Raw genomic sequence first — 19,614 nt, 5'->3', positions numbered from 1 at the left:
TTTTTATGTTGCCTGTTGTAAAACTAGGCAAATATCTAGGTAAGTTCATGTATTCCCTGGAGAACCTCTGTGTACCCTCAGGGACACACATGCCCCCCTGGTTGAGAACGACTGATCTAACTCATTAGTCAATACAACCCTTTAGGGGTCATTGGAATATGAAAGGCACTGTATAAATCCAGGTTCTAGCCCATGAGAATTACAGAAAGGGCTGAAAGGTGACGCCTTTTGTAAAGATCGCCATTATCATTGGGGGTTAATTTGGTTTTTACAGGGGCTGAATGGCTCCCAAGCCAGCTGCACTGTGAAGGTAAGACTGAAGCATGCTAAACAAGACCAGAGAAAATACCAATTTGAAGGTGATCCCGAAAGACGTGATACAGCCGAGGACAGGTACAGTAAGCAATGGACAATGGGATGCTTGATTGTTTTACTCTATGATTTGTTCAAGTTCAATGACTCAGGGCTTTGGAGTGTTTGAACTGTGCATCGGCGAACTGGGCGTCAGTAACATGTTTCTGCTACGGATGTTCTTCCGGCTCACAGTGGAAATAGCTCGCATGGCAGCTGCGCTGTACGTGGGATTCGTGTCCAAACCCTTTTGAGGTTTCAGTTCTCCAATGTAAACAATATGTCCTCCACTTGCAAGCTTTCTCTGGCCTGATTTTTGCCCAGATCCTGAAGGGAAACATCTCTGCCATGCGCAGCGAGTATCATAGGCTAGGGGAGGCTGAGCCTCCCCAAACAGCCCGGCGTGGCCCCACCTACATGCCGCCTCCCCGGCCCTCCAGGGCTGGGGGCCACCCCGCCCGCCCAGCACTCCAGGCGCTTAGGCAGCCACTGGCCATGCTGGGGTGCTCTGGGCTCTGGCAGTGGACAGGGGGCAGAATAGGCCTCGGACAGAAAGGGAGGGGCCAGGGGCTAGGCCCCCCAATGTCCGGTTCACCCGCTGCCCATGATCTCTGCTGTATTTTCTGTAGCAGGAAAAATTGTATCTAGCTATAGATCAAAGATCTCATTTATTATTTTGGTGAACAGGAACATGCCTTCCTCAATTCCTTTGATTTGCAGTCAGGTATCTTGGATAAACCATATATTGCTACCTGCTGAAGAGAAGTAGTATCCATTTTTAAGTGCACATTTTAACACTCATTTAAAGTGGCATAGACTAAATACTTGAGAATTGGTTCCAACCTCACACTGAGCTAAGTATCAGAAAAGAACTTTTCATATATATAGAAGATCCACTATAGAATAAATATTTCTAACACGCCGTTATGAAAGGTACTTGAGATCAACTGAGGAAGAGTGCTCTCTAAGAGCTAAGTATTATTATTGTCCCTGGCAACTAATACACCACAATATCATGTAAGAATGTGTTTTCCCCCCCGGTAGCTTTACAGCACAGTCTCCAAAACAATCTGCACTGAAAACTGAAATCAACTGCAATGTGATGGATGCCATAAAAGCCACCGAGAGAAAATCCACTGGGGAAATGAACCTGGATTCCTCAGCCCAGCAACAAGGTGACTATCCAGTTAGGTGATTCAGTGGCATTTGGGGGCAAATTTACAGATGTCTTACAGTGGCACCAGAAGTGGAGCAGCATTTTGGGGTTGGGACACTGAGCAGAGATTTCATCAAATTTCTTACTGCACCTTTGAAAATTTTGTCCCAAATGATTTAACTCACCATATATATGAATAGTCAGAACAGTATCTTTATATCCTCTAATCAATCTACAGACATTACCCCTGAGAACACCCTGGGAGTTAAGTCAGCTGGTGTCATTAACCTTATTTATACAACAGCAGAGAAATCAGAGACAAAAAAGATTAAGTGACTTTCCTAAGGTCACAGGAGGAGCCAATGGCAAAGCAGGGATTACAGCACATGAAAGTGTGGCAGGCTTCTGACCCTGTGCTCAGATTGTCTAGTATTTTGGAATGGAAGCTAACTCCCCTAGACCGCACTATGAACTGATCTGTTTGGAAGCATATTAGAAAGCTTAATTGTTTAGCTTTGTCATAAACAGATAGCTAAGGGTTAATGTCTCTTTCACCTGAAGCACCTGACCAGAGGACCAATCAGGAAACCGGATTTTTTCAACTTTGGGTGGAGGGAATTTAGTGTCTGAGTCTTTGTTGTCTGTCTGCCTGCTTTCTCTGAGCTTTGGAGAAGCAGTTTCTACTTTCTAGTCTTCTGTTTCTAAGTGTAAGGACAAAGAGATCAGATAGTAAGTTATATGGTTTCTTTTCTTTGGTATTTGCATGAATATAAGTGCTGGAGTGCTTTGATTTGTATTCTTTTTGAATAAGGCTGTTTATTCAATATTCTTTTAAGCAATTGACCCTGTATCATATCATCTTAATACAGAGAGAACATTTGTATGTATTTTTCTTTCTTTTTATATAAAGCTTTCTTTTAAGACCTGTTGGAGTTTTTCTTTACTTCAGGGAAATTGAGTCTGTACTCACCAGGGAATTGGTGGGAGGAAGAAATCAAGGGGAGATCTGTGTGTTGGATTGCTAGCCTGATTTTGCATTCCCTCTGGGGGAATAGGAAAGTACTTTTTGTTTCCAGGATTGGGAACAGAGAGGGGGAGTCTCTCTGTGTAGTTTCACAGAGCTTGTGTCTGTGTATCTCTCCAGGAGCACCTGGAGGGGGGAAGGGAAAAAGGATTATTTCCCTTTGTTGTGAGACTCAAGGGATTTGGGTCTTGGGGTCCCAGGGAAGGTTTTTCAGGGGGACCAGAGTGCCCCAAAACACTCTAATTTTTTGGGTGGTGGCAGCAGGTACCAGGTCCAAGCTGGTAACTAAGCTTGGAGGTTTTCATGCTAACCCCCATATTTTGGACGCTAAGGTCCAAATCTGGGACTAAGGTTATGATATGGTGTAGCAGTGGTGGGATATAGACAGAATCCAGAAGCCAGTAGGAATATTATATTTTTCTTTTCTCTGCTAAGGGCTTTTTAGCAGAGAGAGAAACAGTTGGTTTTAAAAGGGAACCAGAGAGAATTTTTTTTTCTGCTCTCTCTGGCAGTTTGTGGCTTGCATGTTAAGCAAGAAGCCATTACCAGACTGTTAAGGGTCTTTTGTCATGCAATAGCCCTCCCATTAGGAGGCAAGTTCCAGCACTATATAAATGCAAATAAAGTGGTTTTTCAGGTTTACTTAACATTGAAGATTAGCTAAAGGCACTGTTGCTAGGCAGACTTCAGGAGGCAACAGAACCTGCAGTTCAGAAGATAAACACCGGAGGGCACCCCAACACAAGAAAACAGGAATCATGACTTCTAAGGCAAAAATTGAGGCCGAAGAGCAACTCAAAGAAGCTGAACACAGGCGACAACTGGAAATAAAACAAAAAGAGATGGAGATGAAAGAAAAGGAAGAAAGCATCAAACTGGCAGCCTTCCAAAGAGAACAGGCAGCCCAAGAGGCAGCACACAAAAGAAAACTAGAAGAAGAAGAGGTGGCCTACCGAAGGAAACAAGCAGAAGAAGAGTTGGCCCACCGCCGAGAAATGGAAAAAACAACAAAAAGAAATGGAAAAACAACAAAAAGAGAATGAAGAGAAGGAAAAACAGAGAAAACATGAACTGGAGTTGGCAAAAGCTGGGCTGCATGTGCCAGCCAACCCTACCAACCCGGCGCCAATTATTGCTCCACAGCACAGGAAATTTCCCACCTACAAGGCAGGTGATGACACCGAGGCCTTCTTGGAAAATTTTGAAAGAGCCTGTCTTGGGTACAGCATTCCCGAAGACCAGTACATGGTAGAATTGAGGTCACAGCTCAGTGGACCTTTAGCAGAGGTGGCAGCTGAAATGCCTAAGCAGCAAATGAATGACTATAAACTTTTTCAAACCAAGGCCAGATACAGAATGGGGATAACCCCAGATCATGCCCGTCGGCGTTTCAGAACCCAAAAGTGGAAACCAGAGGTGTCATTTCCCAAACACGCCCACTACATTGCAAAAAACTATGAGGCCTGGATAACAGGAAACAACGTTCAAACCTTGGAAGAACTGCACCTCCTCATACAAATGGAGCAGTTCTTGGATGGTGTTCCTGAAGACATCACACGGTACATACAAGATGGAAATCCCAAAGATATCGCTGAGGCGGGGGAGATTGGAGCCAAATGGATGGAACTGGCAGAAAGCAAGAAAGCTACTGTCAAGGGGAACAATTACCCCAGGGGGCACACAGACCATAAACCCTACAACCGAGGACAGCCAAAGACCCCACATACCACCCACGTAAAGCCACAGATACCCTACCCTTCAACCTCACCAGTCTCCAGTAACTCACCTCGGCCCAGTGACCCATCAGATGGAAGATGCTTTAAGTGTAATGAACTGGGACATATCAAGGCCAACTGTCCCAAGAACACCATGCGAGTGCAATTCATTACACCACCAGCACACCAAAGATCCCCAGGCCCGGATGCCTCTCAAATACCCTTGGAGCGAAGGGAAAATTTGAGAGTGGGCGGAAAGAAGGTTACTGCGTGGAGAGACACGGGGGCACAAGTGTCAGCTATCCACCAATCCTTCGTTGACCCCAAATTCATCAACCCAAAGGCCAAAGTTACAATTTACCCCTTCATGTCACAAGCTGTAGACTTGCCTACAGCTCAACTGCCTGTCCAGTACAAGGGCTGGTCAGGAATGTGGACTTTTGCAGTCTATGACAATTATCCTATCCCCATGCTACTGGGGGAAGACTTGGCCAACCAGGTGAGGCGGGCCAAGAGAGTGGGAATGGTTACCCGTAGCCAAACCAGGCAAGCTTCCAGACCCATTCCTGTTCCTGAGCCGTCCACAGAGGCCCCGTCTGTGTTACCAGAGACCCAGACAGAGGTAGTGGACCCGGATTCCATGCCTACCACTGAAACAGCCACAGCATCTCCAGTCCCAGGCCCGGAACTGGAACAACAACCAGCACCAGCAAGTGCAACTACATCTTCAAACTCAACGCCAGAGGGCGCCAGCGAGCCAAAACTGGCAGAAGCAACAGACAGCCATGCCCAAAAGGCTCAGCCAGAGCCTGAAATAACCTCAGGTGCACCAGCGGAGAGCGGTTCACCAGCAACGGAAACAACCCCATCACCTACATCGCTTCCAGAGGGACCAAGCCCAAGTCCACAGTCTGAGGAAGAACTGGTGACCCCAGCCTCAAGGGAACAGTTCCAGACTGAGCAGGAAGCAGATGACAGCCTTCAGAAAGCTTGGGCGGCGGCACGGAGCACCCCACCGCCTCTCAGCTCTTCTAATCGATCCCGGTTTGTTATAGACCAAGGACTTTTATACAAGGAAATTCTTTCTGGTGGACACCGGGAACAATGGCAGCCGCAAAAACAGTTGGTGGTTCCAACTAAGTACCGGGGGAAGCTCTTAAGCTTAGCCCATGATCATCCCAGTGGCCATGCTGGGGTGAACAGAACCAAGGACCGGTTGGGGAAGTCCTTCCACTGGGAGGGGATGGGCAAGGACGTTGCCAAGTATGTCCGGTCTTGTGAGGTATGCCAAAGAGTGGGAAAGCCTCAAGACCAGGTCAAGGCCCCTCTCCAGCCACTCCCCATAATTGAGGTCCCATTTCAGCGAGTAGCTGTGGATATTCTGGGCCCTTTCCCAAAAAAGACGCCCAGAGGAAAGCAGTACGTACTGACTTTAGTGGACTTTGCTACCCGATGGCCAGAAGCAGTAGCTCTAGGCAACACCAGGGCTAACACTGTGTGCCTGGCCCTAACAGACATCTTTGCCAGGGTAGGTTGGCCCTCTGACATCCTTACAGATTCAGGGTCTACTTTCCTGGCAGGGACCATGGAAAAACTGTGGGAAACTCATGGGGTGAATCACTTGGTTGCCACCCCGTACCACCATCAAACCAATGGCCTGGTGGAAAGGTTCAATGGAACTTTGGGGGCCATGATACGAAAATTCATCAACGAATTCTCCAATAATTGGGACCTAGTGTTGCAGCAGTTGCTGTTTGCCTACAGGGCTGTACCACATCCCAGTTTAGGGTTTTCACCATTTGAACTTGTGTATGGTCACGAGGTTAAGGGGCCATTACAGTTGGTGAAGCAGCAATGGGAGGGGTTTACGCCTTCTCCAGGAACTAACATTCTGGACTTTGTAAGCAACCTACAAAGCACCCTCCAACACTCTTTAGCCCTTGCTAGAGACAACCTAAAGGATGCTCAGAAAGAGCAAAAGGCCTGGTATGACAGACATGCCAGAGAACGTTCCTTCAAGGTAGGAGACCAGGTTATGGTCTTGAAGGCGCAACAGGCCCATAAGATGGAAGCATCATGGGAAGGGCCATTCACGGTCCAAGAGCGCCTGGGAGCTGTAAACTACCTCATAGCATTTCCCAATTCCTCACTAAAGCCTAAAGTGTACCATGTTAATTCTCTCAAGCCTTTCTATTCCAGAGACTTACAGGTTTGTCAGTTTACAGTCCAGGGAGATGATGCTGAGTGGCCTGACGGTGTCTACTACGACGGGAAAAAAGACGGTGGCGTGGAAGAGGTGAACCTCTCAACGACCCTGGAACGTCTGCAGCGGCAACAAATCAAGGAGCTGTGCACTAGCTTCGCCCCATTGTTCTCAACCACCCCAGGACGGACTGAACGGGCATACCACTCCATTGATACAGGTAATGCTCACCCAATCAGAACCCCACCCTACCGAGTGTCTCCTCATGCCCAAGCTGCTATAGAACGGGAGATCCAGAACATGCTACAGATGGGTATAATCCGCCCATCTACCAGTGCATGGGCATCTCCAGTGGTTCTGGTACCCAAACCAGATGGGGAAATACGCTTTTGCGTGGACTACCGTAAGCTAAATGCGGTAACTCGTCCGGACAACTATCCAATGCCACGCACCGATGAGCTATTGGAGAAGTTGGGACGTGCCCAGTTCATCTCTACAATAGACTTAACCAAGGGGTACTGGCAAGTACCGCTAGATGAACCTGCCAAGGAGAGGTCAGCATTCGTCACCCATGCGGGGGTGTATGAATTCAATGTCCTTCCTTTCGGCCTTCGAAATGCACCCGCCACCTTCCAGAGGCTGGTAGATGGTCTATTAGCTGGACTGGGAGAATTTGCAGTTGCCTACCTCGATGATGTGGCCATTTTTTCAGACTCCTGGCCCGAACACCTACTACACCTGGAAAAGGTCTTTGAGCGCATCAGGCAGGCCGGACTAACTGTTAAGGCCAAAAAGTGTCAAATAGGCCAAAACAGAGTGACTTACCTGGGGCACCAGGTGGGTCGAGGAACCATAAACCCCCTACAGGCCAAGGTGGATGCTATCCAAAAGTGGCCTGTCCCACGGTCCAAGAAGCAGGTCCAATCCTTCTTAGGCTTGGCCGGATACTACAGGCGATTTGTACCCCACTACAGCCAAATCGCTGCCCCACTGACCGACCTGACCAAAAAGACCCAGCCAAATGCAGTTAAGTGGACTGATGAGTGTCAAAAGGCCTTTACCCAACTTAAGGCAACGCTCATGTCTGACCCTGTGCTCAGGGCCCCGGATTTTGACAAGCCATTCCTAGTAACCACAGATGCATCTGAGCGTGGTATAGGAGCAGTGCTCATGCAGGAAGCAACAGATCACAACTTCCATCCTGTCGTGTTTCTCAGCAAGAAACTGTCTGAGAGGGAAAGTCACTGGTCAGTCAGTGAAAAGGAATGCTATGCCATTGTGTAAGCCCTGGAAAAGCTACGCCCATATGTTTGGGGACGGCGGTTCCAACTACAAACTGACCATGCTGCACTAAAGTGGCTTCATACTGCCAAGGGGAACAACAAGAAACTTCTTCGTTGGAGTTTAGCTCTCCAAGATTTTGATTTTGAAATTCAACACATCACAGGAGCTTCTAACAAAGTTGCTGATGCACTCTCCCGTGAGAGTTTCCCAGAATTCAGTAGTTAAAAAGTGTTCTTAAAATGTAGAAGTCTGTTAGTTATATACTTAGGAGTATATGTAAAGGTGTATGTGTTGTATTAATCTGTTTATTTTCAAGTTCTAGAAGGAAATCGCCGCCAGTGAGCTTCCCCACTGTCTGCAATTTGGGGGCGTGTCATAAACAGATAGCTAAGGGTTAATGTCTCTTTCACCTGAAGCACCTGACCAGAGGACCAATCAGGAAACCGGATTTTTTCAACTTTGAGTGGAGGGAATTTAGTGTCTGAGTCTTTGTTGTCTGTCTGCCTGCTTTCTCTGAGCTTTGGAGAAGCAGTTTCTACTTTCTAGTCTTCTGTTTCTAAGTGTAAGGACAAAGAGATCAGATAGTAAGTTATATGGTTTCTTTTCTTTGGTATTTGCATGAATATAAGTGCTGGAGTGCTTTGATTTGTATTCTTTTTGAATAAGGCTGTTTATTCAATATTCTTTTAAGCAATTGACCCTGTATTATATCATCTTAATACAGAGAGAACATTTGTATGTATTTTTCTTTCTTTTTATATAAAGCTTTCTTTTAAGACCTGTTGGAGTTTTTCTTTACTTCAGGGAAATTGAGTCTGTACTCACCAGGGAATTGGTGGGAGGAAGAAATCAAGGGGAGATCTGTGTGTTGGATTGCTAGCCTGATTTTGCATTCCCTCTGGGGGAATAGGAAAGTACTTTTTGTTTCCAGGATTGGGAACAGAGAGGGGGAGTCTCTCTGTGTAGTTTCACAGAGCTTGTGTCTGTGTATCTCTCCAGGAGCACCTGGAGGGGGGAAGGGAAAAAGGATTATTTCCCTTTGTTGTGAGACTCAAGGGATTTGGGTCTTGGGGTCCCAGGGAAGGTTTTTCAGGGGGACCAGAGTGCCCCAAAACACTCTAATTTTTTGGGTGGTGGCAGCAGGTACCAGGTCCAAGCTGGTAACTAAGCTTGGAGGTTTTCATGCTAACCCCCATATTTTGGACGCTAAGGTCCAAATCTGGGACTAAGGTTATGATAAGCTTTAATCTCTATTTTTTAGAACTACGCTATAAAGTTTAGAAACGGGATACATCACTTCTCCCCTCACCCCCGATACGAAGAAATATTTTACTTACAGTGACTTTAATGCTCTCTTTCTTTAGGATCCCTGTCTGCAAAGCATGGGGACTCTTTGCCTATACATCAATCCTTGAATCCTTTGCCTCTTTCAGTAAATCAGCCTAACAGCAAGACACTCACAGCAGACGATTCAGGAGACAGCAGCGAACAAATGGATTCCACAAGCCAGGTACTTGGGCTCCAGAGCTCCTCTCCTGTGAGTCGTTGCACATGGAGTTACCCACGTGGCTTTTATTTGCAATGCCACACTTGTGGGACATCCATCGGCTTCCCCCTAATAAATCCAGCCCTCTGCTTCTGCCTTTAGTGGAGTGAAGTCAGTCAGTTCTATGGAGGGTCCAGCACCTTTTGCCGTTTTAGTTTGACGATGGCCGAGCAGTATTTGAGGGAAGAAGAACTACGAGCCCGGCACCAGACTGCCCTCCTTCGACTCCGAGAAAAAGCCCTTCAGGAGAAAACCCAGGCAGAGCTGGCCTGGCTGGAGCATCGGAAAGGGTGAGCCCGTATTGCGTACCCTTTCCTTATTTCAGTACCTGGTAAACACGCTGGCTGACTGCAACAGGCCAGTCAGAACAAGGCAGCTGGGTTCTGCCCACTAAAGGGAGCTTGTACCCCCTTCAGGGTGGGCTACCTTGTAAAAACAGAGAAGTAAACATCCTGCCCCTTTACAGGGTAAATTAAGGCACAACTGGGCTTCCCCATAGCCAGAAGGGACAAGGCCCAGCTTGTTTCAACCACATCCAAAGCCTGGCTTTACTCCAGCTAAGCTCTTATCTGCAGCTTGGCTCCCCACAGCAAATGCCTCCTGCAGTGGGCTGGAGCTGGAGGTAATTAATAAATTCCCCACAAGGAACCCAGCCTTGCAGCTCAGGCAGATGCAGTTCGTCTAACCAGAGTGACCTTTAACCTCTTTCCTTCCAGCCTCCAGTCAGCCATACATAGGATGGAAGCCACACCATGAGCCTGAACCCCTCCCCACCTCCTCGATTTTGAGTTAGCTCTACAACATCCCTGTGAGTTAGGGAAGTACAGTTATCCCCATTTCACAGATGGGGAACTGAGGCAGTGAGAGAGATGTGCAAGGTCACCCAGGGTGGCTGTCGTAGAACAGAGAATGGAACCCCAGTTGTCTGAAGTCCAGGCAAACACCCTAACCACTGCACCAGTTTCCATCTACAACATGGAGTACGCCAAAAAGGGCAAAAAATATGATAACAAAGGGCTGGGCTTGGGGGAAGGGTTCTCTCAGGAACTTGTGAAGGACTAAGCTTTGCTTGCTGAAGTGGCTGCTCTGAGTCCAAGCTGGTAGTCACTAGAAGTTGTTACCATCTGGGAGCTGTTAGATGGCCTGAGTGAAATAAGTTTGCTGGGTGTAACTCCACAGAATCTGCATCACAATACACAGATATTAAGGGACAGATGTCCAAAAGAGTCCAGTCCCCATTTAGGCATCTGAAATGAAGTGATCAAATTTTCAAACTAGTTCATCATCCAGCAGTTCCTACTGCTTTCTGTGGGGAGGATGGAATCTCCATTGTTGTCAGTAACAGCTGCAGAATGCTGGACACGTCTGGAAAACTGGCCATCTTGCAAAGAGGTCCAAGGTGAAATGGGCTGTGAATACTGAAGTACCTTCTCATTCTCCTGATGGGGTTGAGATTCAGGCAGGGCAGCGTGGTGAGCCTTGCACTGATGTACCAGTTCTGAGGATAAAGACTTCACTCCAGGCCCCAGCCCTGTCATGGGGACACCTGTCTGGGCATTGCATTCACATATCCAAACATCCTTCTGGTAGTGATTTTGGTCTCCATCCCGCTTTCAGCTGTCTGGATAATCTGCGAGACAGTGATGAAGTGTCTTCTGTAGCTGAGAAGCAGCACAAAATCCTAACCAGGCTGAAGCAAGAGCAGGTAATGTTATGGCAGTGACACAAGCCAGCTTTCTTCTTGAAAAATAAGGAGAAGAGTTAACACTCAGAGCTGATGAGAATCTCTTGGACAGTAGTAAAGGAGTACGTAGTGTTGTTGAACAGACTTCATAATATACCTCATTGATGTTGATTTTTCTACCTCAGATAAGTTATTTTATGCCATGGGCTGTACTCTATACGTTTTAAAGAAGCAGGAAGCACCATTTGTCTCTGCAACTCCAGTTCTACTGCAGTTATCTACTCTTACACCAGATTGTATGAGCTCTTTAGGATTCCATTGTTGAGATATAGGACATTAGCCAAGAGCTAGTGGTGGTCTTGTGGCTAAAACACAGCCATGGGAGTCAGCTCTAGATTCTATTCCTGACTGCCGTAGAGTCCTCTGTGACTTGGGCCAAGTCCCATTCACTCAGATTTTTCAGAAGTGGCCTGTCATTTTGGGGCCTTATATGCCTCAAAGGAGTCTGATTTGCAGAGCAGCTGAGCATCCGCAGCTCCTAATGGCTTCATGTGGAGTTGTGGGAGCCCAGCCCATCTGAAAACTAGGCCCAGGTTGTCTCAAGTTGGGCAAGCACCAACCGAGTTATCCAAAATTAGTGGTCATCTTTGAAAAGTTGAGCCTTATGGCCTGACTTTTTCAGAGGTGCTTGTTTCATTAGCAATAAGCGTTGCAGTGAGCGGATAGAGTTGTAGGACAGAGATCTTTACTGAGCGTGCACAGAAGCACACTGAGAAAGGCTGGTGTATCTAATAGCAACCTGGCCCAGCAAGCTCACCTGAGCCCCTGCTGTCTCCCCAACTATGTCCCTCCTAAAATCTGACCCTCTTTCTTCAGTCCCCTTCTTCTTCAGTCCCCTTTCTTCAGATACTACAGTGTTGGGCACTGGAGCTCTCTCTGACTGAAACGGGATCTACAGGTACTCAGCACCTTGGAAAATCAGTGGGAGTCAGTGTCAAAGCTTGAGTTTGAAGTGTGGAGTTTCTGGCTCCCACGTGCTACCAGACCACGCCTCGCTCTCACCTCGCCCAGCCCCCCAGTTTTCTCTGCATGTGCTTTCATCAACATTCAGAACTGTTTGGCACTTTCTAATAACTCTACGAAACATTCCCTTTATCTGTTTGTCAGTAGCCTCGCGTGTCTGGGCACAAGTCAGCAAGCACTGCTCAAAGCACAGACTGAAAAAATTGTACACAAAAATGCACATAAAAAGAGCTATATATATCGAATATCCAAAATGCACTTTAATTGCAATATTTGCACTTGTTACTAATGATCATAAACTGACCTCTAGGCGTTTTTCATGTGTATTTGTATTTTAATTGTAACTTATGCTCCCCCCTCTTCACTGTCTGTTCTGTGCAGGTGGAAATCCAGCACCTGCGAAATATCTACAGGGCAGCTCACCAGGAGAGAAAGCTGCTGTTAAAACAGCAGAGAGAAATCTTACTGATGCAGCAGTCAACAGCACAACTCCAGCAGGCGCTGCATGGGTTGGCACAAGGGCCACAGGTTAATAGACCCCTTGAAATGCTACCATTACATTTGACACTAGCAGATTTGGGGGCATTACAGGTAGAGGAATGCCATGGGTTTGGTATCTTATTAACTGCAGTAATGAAGCTAAAGCAAGGATAAATGTTGCTATGGTATTGACTTCTATAGGAAAAGAGGAATGATATTTTACTTGCCCATTAAAAAAATTACTTGCCTCAGCAAGCTGGTGAATACAGTTTTACAGAGTTGGTATAAGCTGTGCGAGAGGCCTCGCGTGGGTAAATTTCACTCCACCCTAGCAGCCTATGAACAACGGCATGTAAATGCTCTGCCCCACAGAATAGAGATGCACATGTGACGTGACAGAATTGAGAGAGGAAAGGCACATGGGATTAATGTGCTAGCCCTTTGCCTCAAGAATATCAGTACAAATGAATGTGACTCCGCATCATAATCTAAGGGGGTGGTGTCTTTCTATTGATTATATTGTGCCAGTCAATCTGGCAGAATCTGGCATTGGGTAATACCAGCTTTGCTCAAAAGAGGTAAATGCCCAAGATAGTATATCTGTTGCACTCCACTCCCAAAGAGCCCCAATACAGAGGATGCACACCCCTGTCAGTGGGCTTCTGAAATCTTTCCCCCTCTATACAGCAGGACTACAGGGGTTCCATGAAAGAAAGGGCCCTCCACTCCTGCAGAAAAGGGCTCAGGATTCAGGATTTACTTGCATCAGAACAAATCCAGTGTAACACCACTATCTTCAGTGAATGCAGATTTCTACTGGTGTATCAGAGTAAAATTTGGCCCTATATGTATATTTTAAGGGTAGCATTTTCAAGTGCATTCAGTGATGGCCTAACCTTGCACCCATTAAAGTCAATGGGAGTTTACCTGGGTTTCTTCAATGAGCGTCGGTTCTGATTTGTCATTTTCCATTTCAAGGAACTGCTGCAACCTCTAGTCCCTGCCTCTAAGGAATAACCAGTAAACTCTTATTCATTGCCCTGTTCCTTTTAGTTTACAAACAGCTCAGCAGACGTTGAAGAAGCAATAAAGCAGAAGACTGGGACAATTTCCAGTCCAGCAATATCCTCCATGCCAGCAGAAGCTTCTGCATACTCACAAAGGCCTGTTCTGTCAAGGAATGGAAACAATTGTGCCCAGTTAAATAATACACTGAGCAGGAAATACAAGAGGTCGGTAATAGCTTTTAAATTCTTTTTTGCAGTTATGGTTACTGAGAAACTCAGCTGAGGAAAGGATGTGGCTGCTATATCCCAGATAACTGACCACTCATTAAAGCAAGGCATTGAGACTCATTAAACATAGCTAATTAAGCTTCCAGCACCCCTGAGAGCTAGATAAGGGACTTGTCATGGTTACACAGAACTTGCGGGACACACTGCTACAGCTGCTGAGCAGCATACAGCAATAACACACAATTGGTTAGGACAGAAAGAGAGAGTGTGCCCCATTGATATAAAGCAGTGGGAGTTTCTGTAGGCAGAATGCAGTTATCTGAGCCAGGGCCACCCAGAGGATTCAGGGGGCCTGGGATCTTCGGTGGCGAGGGTCCTTCTGCTCTGGGTCTTCGGGACACTTCGGCGGTGGGTCCCAGAGCCAGTGAAGGACTATCGCAGCTGAAGACCTGGACCGTAAGGAGCCCTCGCCGCCGAATTGCCACCAAAAACCCGCAGTGGAAGAAGCTCTGAGTCTTCGGCAGTGGGTCCTTCACTCGCTCCAGGTGTGTTCAGCGGCATTGAAAGACCTGCCGCCAAAGACTCGCCAAAAACTCTCGTGGGGGCCTCTGCTAGGTCTGGGGCAAATTGCCCCACTTTCCCACCCCTGTGGGGCGGCCCTGATCTGAGCTGGAATTTGGAGATGAAGAAAGGGCGATGCGATCTCTAATGGCAAACTACAGTGAAGCCACACTATTATAGCTCGTCTGAAAGAGGTCACCCCCAGAAACAGTGTTGCACATTCCTTGCTGGCACATGGGTCCAACAGGCAGGTATCTGAACTGTCTTCATGGTCTACCATCTAAGTACCTGCCATTCCCATTGACTCCAAATGGAGTCGTGGGTGCTCAGCACTTCTGAAAATAAGATCTAAAAAACACTCATGGGATTTCATACATACCTGCTGAACAGCAGCCTTCCAAAGCAGGCTGAGGTAAATGTACACATAAAAACTAGTTTGCTTTAGAAAAATAGGTCTCATATATATATATACATATATATATATATATATATGCACCTCTACCCTGACATTATGCTGTCCCTGACATAATGCTGTCCTCAGGAAAAATCTTATTGCGTTAGAGGTGAAACCACATTATATTGAACTTGCTTTGATCCACCCTAGCGTGCAGCCCCGCCTCTCTGGAGCGCTGCTTTACCACGTTATATCCGAATTCGTGTTATATCGGGTCACGTTATATCGGGGTAGAGGTGTGTGTGTGTATATATATATATATATATATGGAAATATAAATTACACCTCTCTCTATGTAAAGGAGCCTCACTCATTATAACTAAGAGCCAGTATAGCAGGCTGGTGAGTCAGTGCTGGGCATTTACTTAGCTTCCCAGAGGGAAAGGTTTTCAAATAAATCTCTGCATGAAACTGATCTATAATTCATGTTGTTATTGATTACAAGTCACAGGAATCATTAGGAAGGTTTCTTGGCTGGACTTTCACTTCTTATTACTGACAAGTTTGCTCATAGTGGAAGAGTAAATATTAGCCCAAGTCCATAGCAGACAGGGCCTAGTGGGGCTCAAAATGTACCCAAACTGTGGCTGCATTGTTGTATACAGATCTGTTTCATGTGTAAGAATACAGAAGGATAAGTATGCTGTCTGTTCGCCAGTGCAGGTGCTTTAATATTTTATACTGATCAGGATAATAATTAAAAGCAATTGGCATTCTCTGTTATTGTCTCAGAGTTTGTATGGGGGTGGGCAGTGGAGCAACACTTACAAAATTAAGGCAAAATTAAAATAATGTTTCAAACTGCCCAAACATAACAAGTAAATGCTGACATTCTGAAAGCACCACTGCTGTTAGATTATATGAGTATATCAGACTGGTATCCCGGTGCTGCGTTCCAGAACTTGTAAAGAACCATCTGTGATATCTGACTGCATAACGTTCTGCTTCCAGGCTACTTCAAAACACCTTGCAATGTTGGTTCATTTGGAAAGAAGCTAACCCTTCCTTAAAACCATCCCTAGAGCCTCATCCAAACAGGAAATGTTGCAACCTTGGTGCCGCAGTTTAGTTGGAAAACAGCAGAAGAAATCCTATATTATTTTTTCAGCATTCTCCTACAAAACTTGGGGCCTGATCCATAGCTCATTGAAGTCAATGGAAAGATTCCTATTGACTTCAGTGGGGTTTGGAACAGATACTATATGTATTTTTATGCTCAGCAGGACTAGATATTGCTGTAAATTTAAGCAAGTCTATACCACTTCCTAATGATTATTGCTTTTTCTCAATATTTCATCCTAAAGAACTATACTTATTAAGTTTTATTCTGTATAGTGGTTTTAATCTAAGTGTTTTACAGTTTATAATAATTATAAAAGGAAACAAAAATAATAAAAACAATTATGTAATCATGTTATATTGTCAAATAACAGTTTTCAGCTAAGGAGTCACATCTTCTGAAATGTATTTCCAATTGAAATTTTAAGGATTTGTGATATTAGATGGTTTATATGACCACTGAAAACCATTTTGTCCAAATTAAAAGAGAAAATAAAAAATATATATTTTGCAGTTATCCAATAGCTGATTAACTCGTAGAAGTGAAGATAGTTAGTTTTAGCCCAATGGGTGACGTATGAAAAGTGTTTCAGTGTGTTTGTAGTAAATGACTAGAATGCACCACTGCCCTCTGCTGGGTGGAATCGAATTGCTCAGCTATGTGTCATGGAGCCTGTATTGCTAACAGTTAATGGAGAATCTCCTTTAATTCAAATGGTAGAGCTCTGTGCCTTTGGAGTAGGTGGATATGAATTCTATCTCCCAGTCCTTGTTAAGTTCAAAGCAGTTATGGTGACCAACATGTGAAGCTCAAATGGCCAGATTTTTTATGTTAGATTTTTTCATATAAAATAACTGTTGAAATCTAGCAAATCATTGCTGACTTGAGTAGGAGTAGCATGTGGGCACCAGGGCCTGGAATTTGGCCCTATACTTTTCTTTCCTTGATGCTGATGATTTTTTTTAGTCTTCCACTGTGTATGGGTGAGAGGCTGGGAATTTCCACTATGTAAAACCAGGCAACAGATAAGATGAAGGGAAAATGCCATTTCTTTGCTATCTGTATTTGGAATGGAAAATAAATGCTCTACGCAGGTAGCATTACTGACTTCAATATTCTGCTGCTCTTTCTACAAACATACCCACGTAAGCATTCTGCAGCCTCTAAGAAGGACTTGCAGTAGCCTTTGATACGTACATTTATTGACTTCCCCTGGGTTTGTCATGATTAATTGGCAACCATGAACCCAACCTGAAATCATTAATTGCTTGTCTAATTGTGTACAGCTTTCCTACTGAGAAAGAGAAAACATCGCTGCAAGGCAGGCAACAGGCAGAGCTGCCTCAGCGGTGGAAGCAATGGTCGGGTGCACAAGACCCCGTGGTGTTTGAAACAATGGCCAAGGAACCATGTGATTCCAGAGATAAAAGCACAAGCCCACTTGTGATGGATAAAGACTCTGAAAACACAGGTATCTAATACAAAAGCTTCCATGCCAGAACCATCCCGATTGAGTGGCATGACCAGTCCATCGAAACAAGCAAACGTGGTAGAAGTTGAAAGCTGAAAACCTCCAGGTAGCACTTTAAATGATCTGTTAAAAGCAGACAATTAATTCAAGGCCACAAGACTGATTTCAAGCCTGAGCTTGATACATTTACGGAGGTGATGGTATGATGAGACTGCCTGCAATGACATGTAGCTGATCTGTGACTGCCGGTAGCAAATATCCCCAATGGCCAGTGATGGGACACTAGTTGGGGAGAGCTCTGAGTTACTACAGAGAATTCTTTCCCAGGTGTCTGGCTGATGGGTCTTGCTGAAATGCTCAGAGTCTAACTGATCACCATATTTGGAGCTGGGAAGAAATTTTCCCCCAGGTCAGATTGTCAGAGACCCTGGGGTTTTTTTCCCTTCCTCTGCAGCATGGGACACAGGTCATTTGCAGGGTTAAACTAGAGTAAATGGTGGATTCTCTGTAACTTGAAGTCTTTAAACCATGATTTGAGGATTTCAGTAACTCATCCAGAGGTTATGGGTCTGTTACAGGAGTGGGTGGGTGAGGTCCTGAGGCCTGCAATGTGCAGGTCAGACTAGATGATCATGGTGGACCCTTCTGGCCATAAAGTCTATGAATGTATATCTCAACCCTCATTTGAACCAATGTAATATATTTCTGTTGGATTAAGTTTGCTATATTCTGGTGTCCTAAGTAGACCTTGCCACAATTATCCATGTTTTGGTCATTGCTAGATTGGACTTCTGGATTGTGGCCCACTCAAGAGTTACTAGGGAGCTTCAATCACTGCAGAGTGGTTTCTCTTTTATAATACAGTGTAACTTGGTTAACAGGACAGATTTAAGCACTAGTTCTAGCGGAATTAAATAGATGTCAAACTGGTTTCTTCAGGGCCATGAAATCCCAGCATAAGAAGCTAAGGAATGTCGGAACCAGAAGACAGTATAAGTACAAATGGGTCTTTTGCAGACAGGCAATACTTTTATGTGCCACACAGTTGGTTGCAGTATACAGAATGCAGCTTGATAATGTTGGGCTGGCAGACAGTTGATGTGCATGTTCCAGGTTTATGATGTTTCATAATGCACCCCATATATTTTATGTCATCTGTGTTGCCTCCAGAGGGTGAAATCCAGGCCCCATTGAAGTGACTTGCAGAACTTTCATTGACTTCAGTAAGGCCACGATTGCACTCAGAAAGTGTAAAGCTAGGGGCTTAAGCTGGCCTTAAGAGATACATAAATCTTGTGCCAGCTCTCTGCACAGGGGTAAAATTTTCACCTAAGATGAAGATTTGTACTTTGAGAGAGTATTTCACTTTGGATCCCAAGTCTCTGCACAGAGGTGTTTCACCCTTTGATAGCAGAGGCAATGTGTGGAGGGAGACATGTGGGGTCATGTGCTGCCCCCAGATTTGCTGCTTAGCTTGTACTGAGCATGCTCACATGGACTGAGCGTGCTCAGTAACACTGCTGAAGCCAGCTGCCCTCACTCTGCACTCTCATTATTGGCAGGTGCGGGTTGTCTCTGTTTAACAGTAAAAAAATAATAGAGGCTCTAAGATGTTGGCAAAGCTGCATCTAAGTGTTGCTGTAAATCATCATTTCTCCAGGCTGGGAATATCATGGTATCTCCCATGGGAAAACGTGATCAATATTTTCTTACACACAAACATTCACTGTGCAATATGAGCTCTTATGAGGGTTGACAATATTCCTGGATCCTTTTCTTAATAGAGCAAATACTAGCTAAAAAACAGCTTACACTGTAAGCAACCCATCCTTGAGTCTCACTTCTTGGCCAACAAAAACAGAGGTACTTTGGCTGAACCCCTAAAAGGAAGGATAGGTTTGTATAGCTAGAGATTGGGGCTCTAGTAAATTAATTAAATGGGTAGGATGGGCATAAAAATAGCTGTGTGCTTAGATAGTTAATGTTTGAATAGTCTTAAGTATTATTGTTAGTTGCTGCTACTGTTGGGGTGATTTTTATTCAGACAAGGAATATTTGGGGCAAAATCTTTTTTTGAAAAGTTTACTTAAATACACTTTTTGTAAACCATGAAAAATTTGCGTTGAATTTACCAAAAAAATAAAGTATAAGCTCTCTTAGCTAGGCATAAAAATACACTGTTGTAACTTTAAGAACTTCATGTCTTTCAGAGATTAATGATAGGTATCATGCTCCGTTACATTCGGAACACACAAATTCAGCCAAAATGGATGAAGCTACACTCACCCCTGTTCCCATAGAAGACAAAGCCCGTGAATTTCTTGGAAGCCAGCTCAGGTGGCTAGCCCAGGTTGCCACCCTTGCAGC

General features: G+C 45.2%; 1 protein-coding gene across 1 annotated transcript in view; it reads left to right on the top strand.

The window, feature by feature from the left end:
* Positions 1-19,614, top strand: part of CCDC187 (coiled-coil domain containing 187) — an 84,303-nt gene that overhangs the window by 46,011 nt on the left and 18,678 nt on the right. The window contains exons 17-24 of the mRNA XM_050926954.1: positions 275-393; positions 1,396-1,526; positions 9,098-9,243; positions 9,382-9,569; positions 10,897-10,984; positions 12,368-12,514; positions 13,520-13,698; positions 17,063-17,247. Coding sequence (XP_050782911.1) covers positions 275-393; positions 1,396-1,526; positions 9,098-9,243; positions 9,382-9,569; positions 10,897-10,984; positions 12,368-12,514; positions 13,520-13,698; positions 17,063-17,247 — 1,183 coding nt within the window. The remainder of the gene's footprint in view (positions 1-274; positions 394-1,395; positions 1,527-9,097; positions 9,244-9,381; positions 9,570-10,896; positions 10,985-12,367; positions 12,515-13,519; positions 13,699-17,062; positions 17,248-19,614) is intronic.

Source organism: Gopherus flavomarginatus, chromosome 17, assembly GCF_025201925.1.
Source record: "Gopherus flavomarginatus isolate rGopFla2 chromosome 17, rGopFla2.mat.asm, whole genome shotgun sequence".
NCBI lineage: Eukaryota > Metazoa > Chordata > Testudines > Testudinidae > Gopherus > Gopherus flavomarginatus.
The sequence above is the reverse complement of the archived record's forward strand: the minus strand, read 5'-3'. Positions and strand labels throughout refer to the sequence as shown.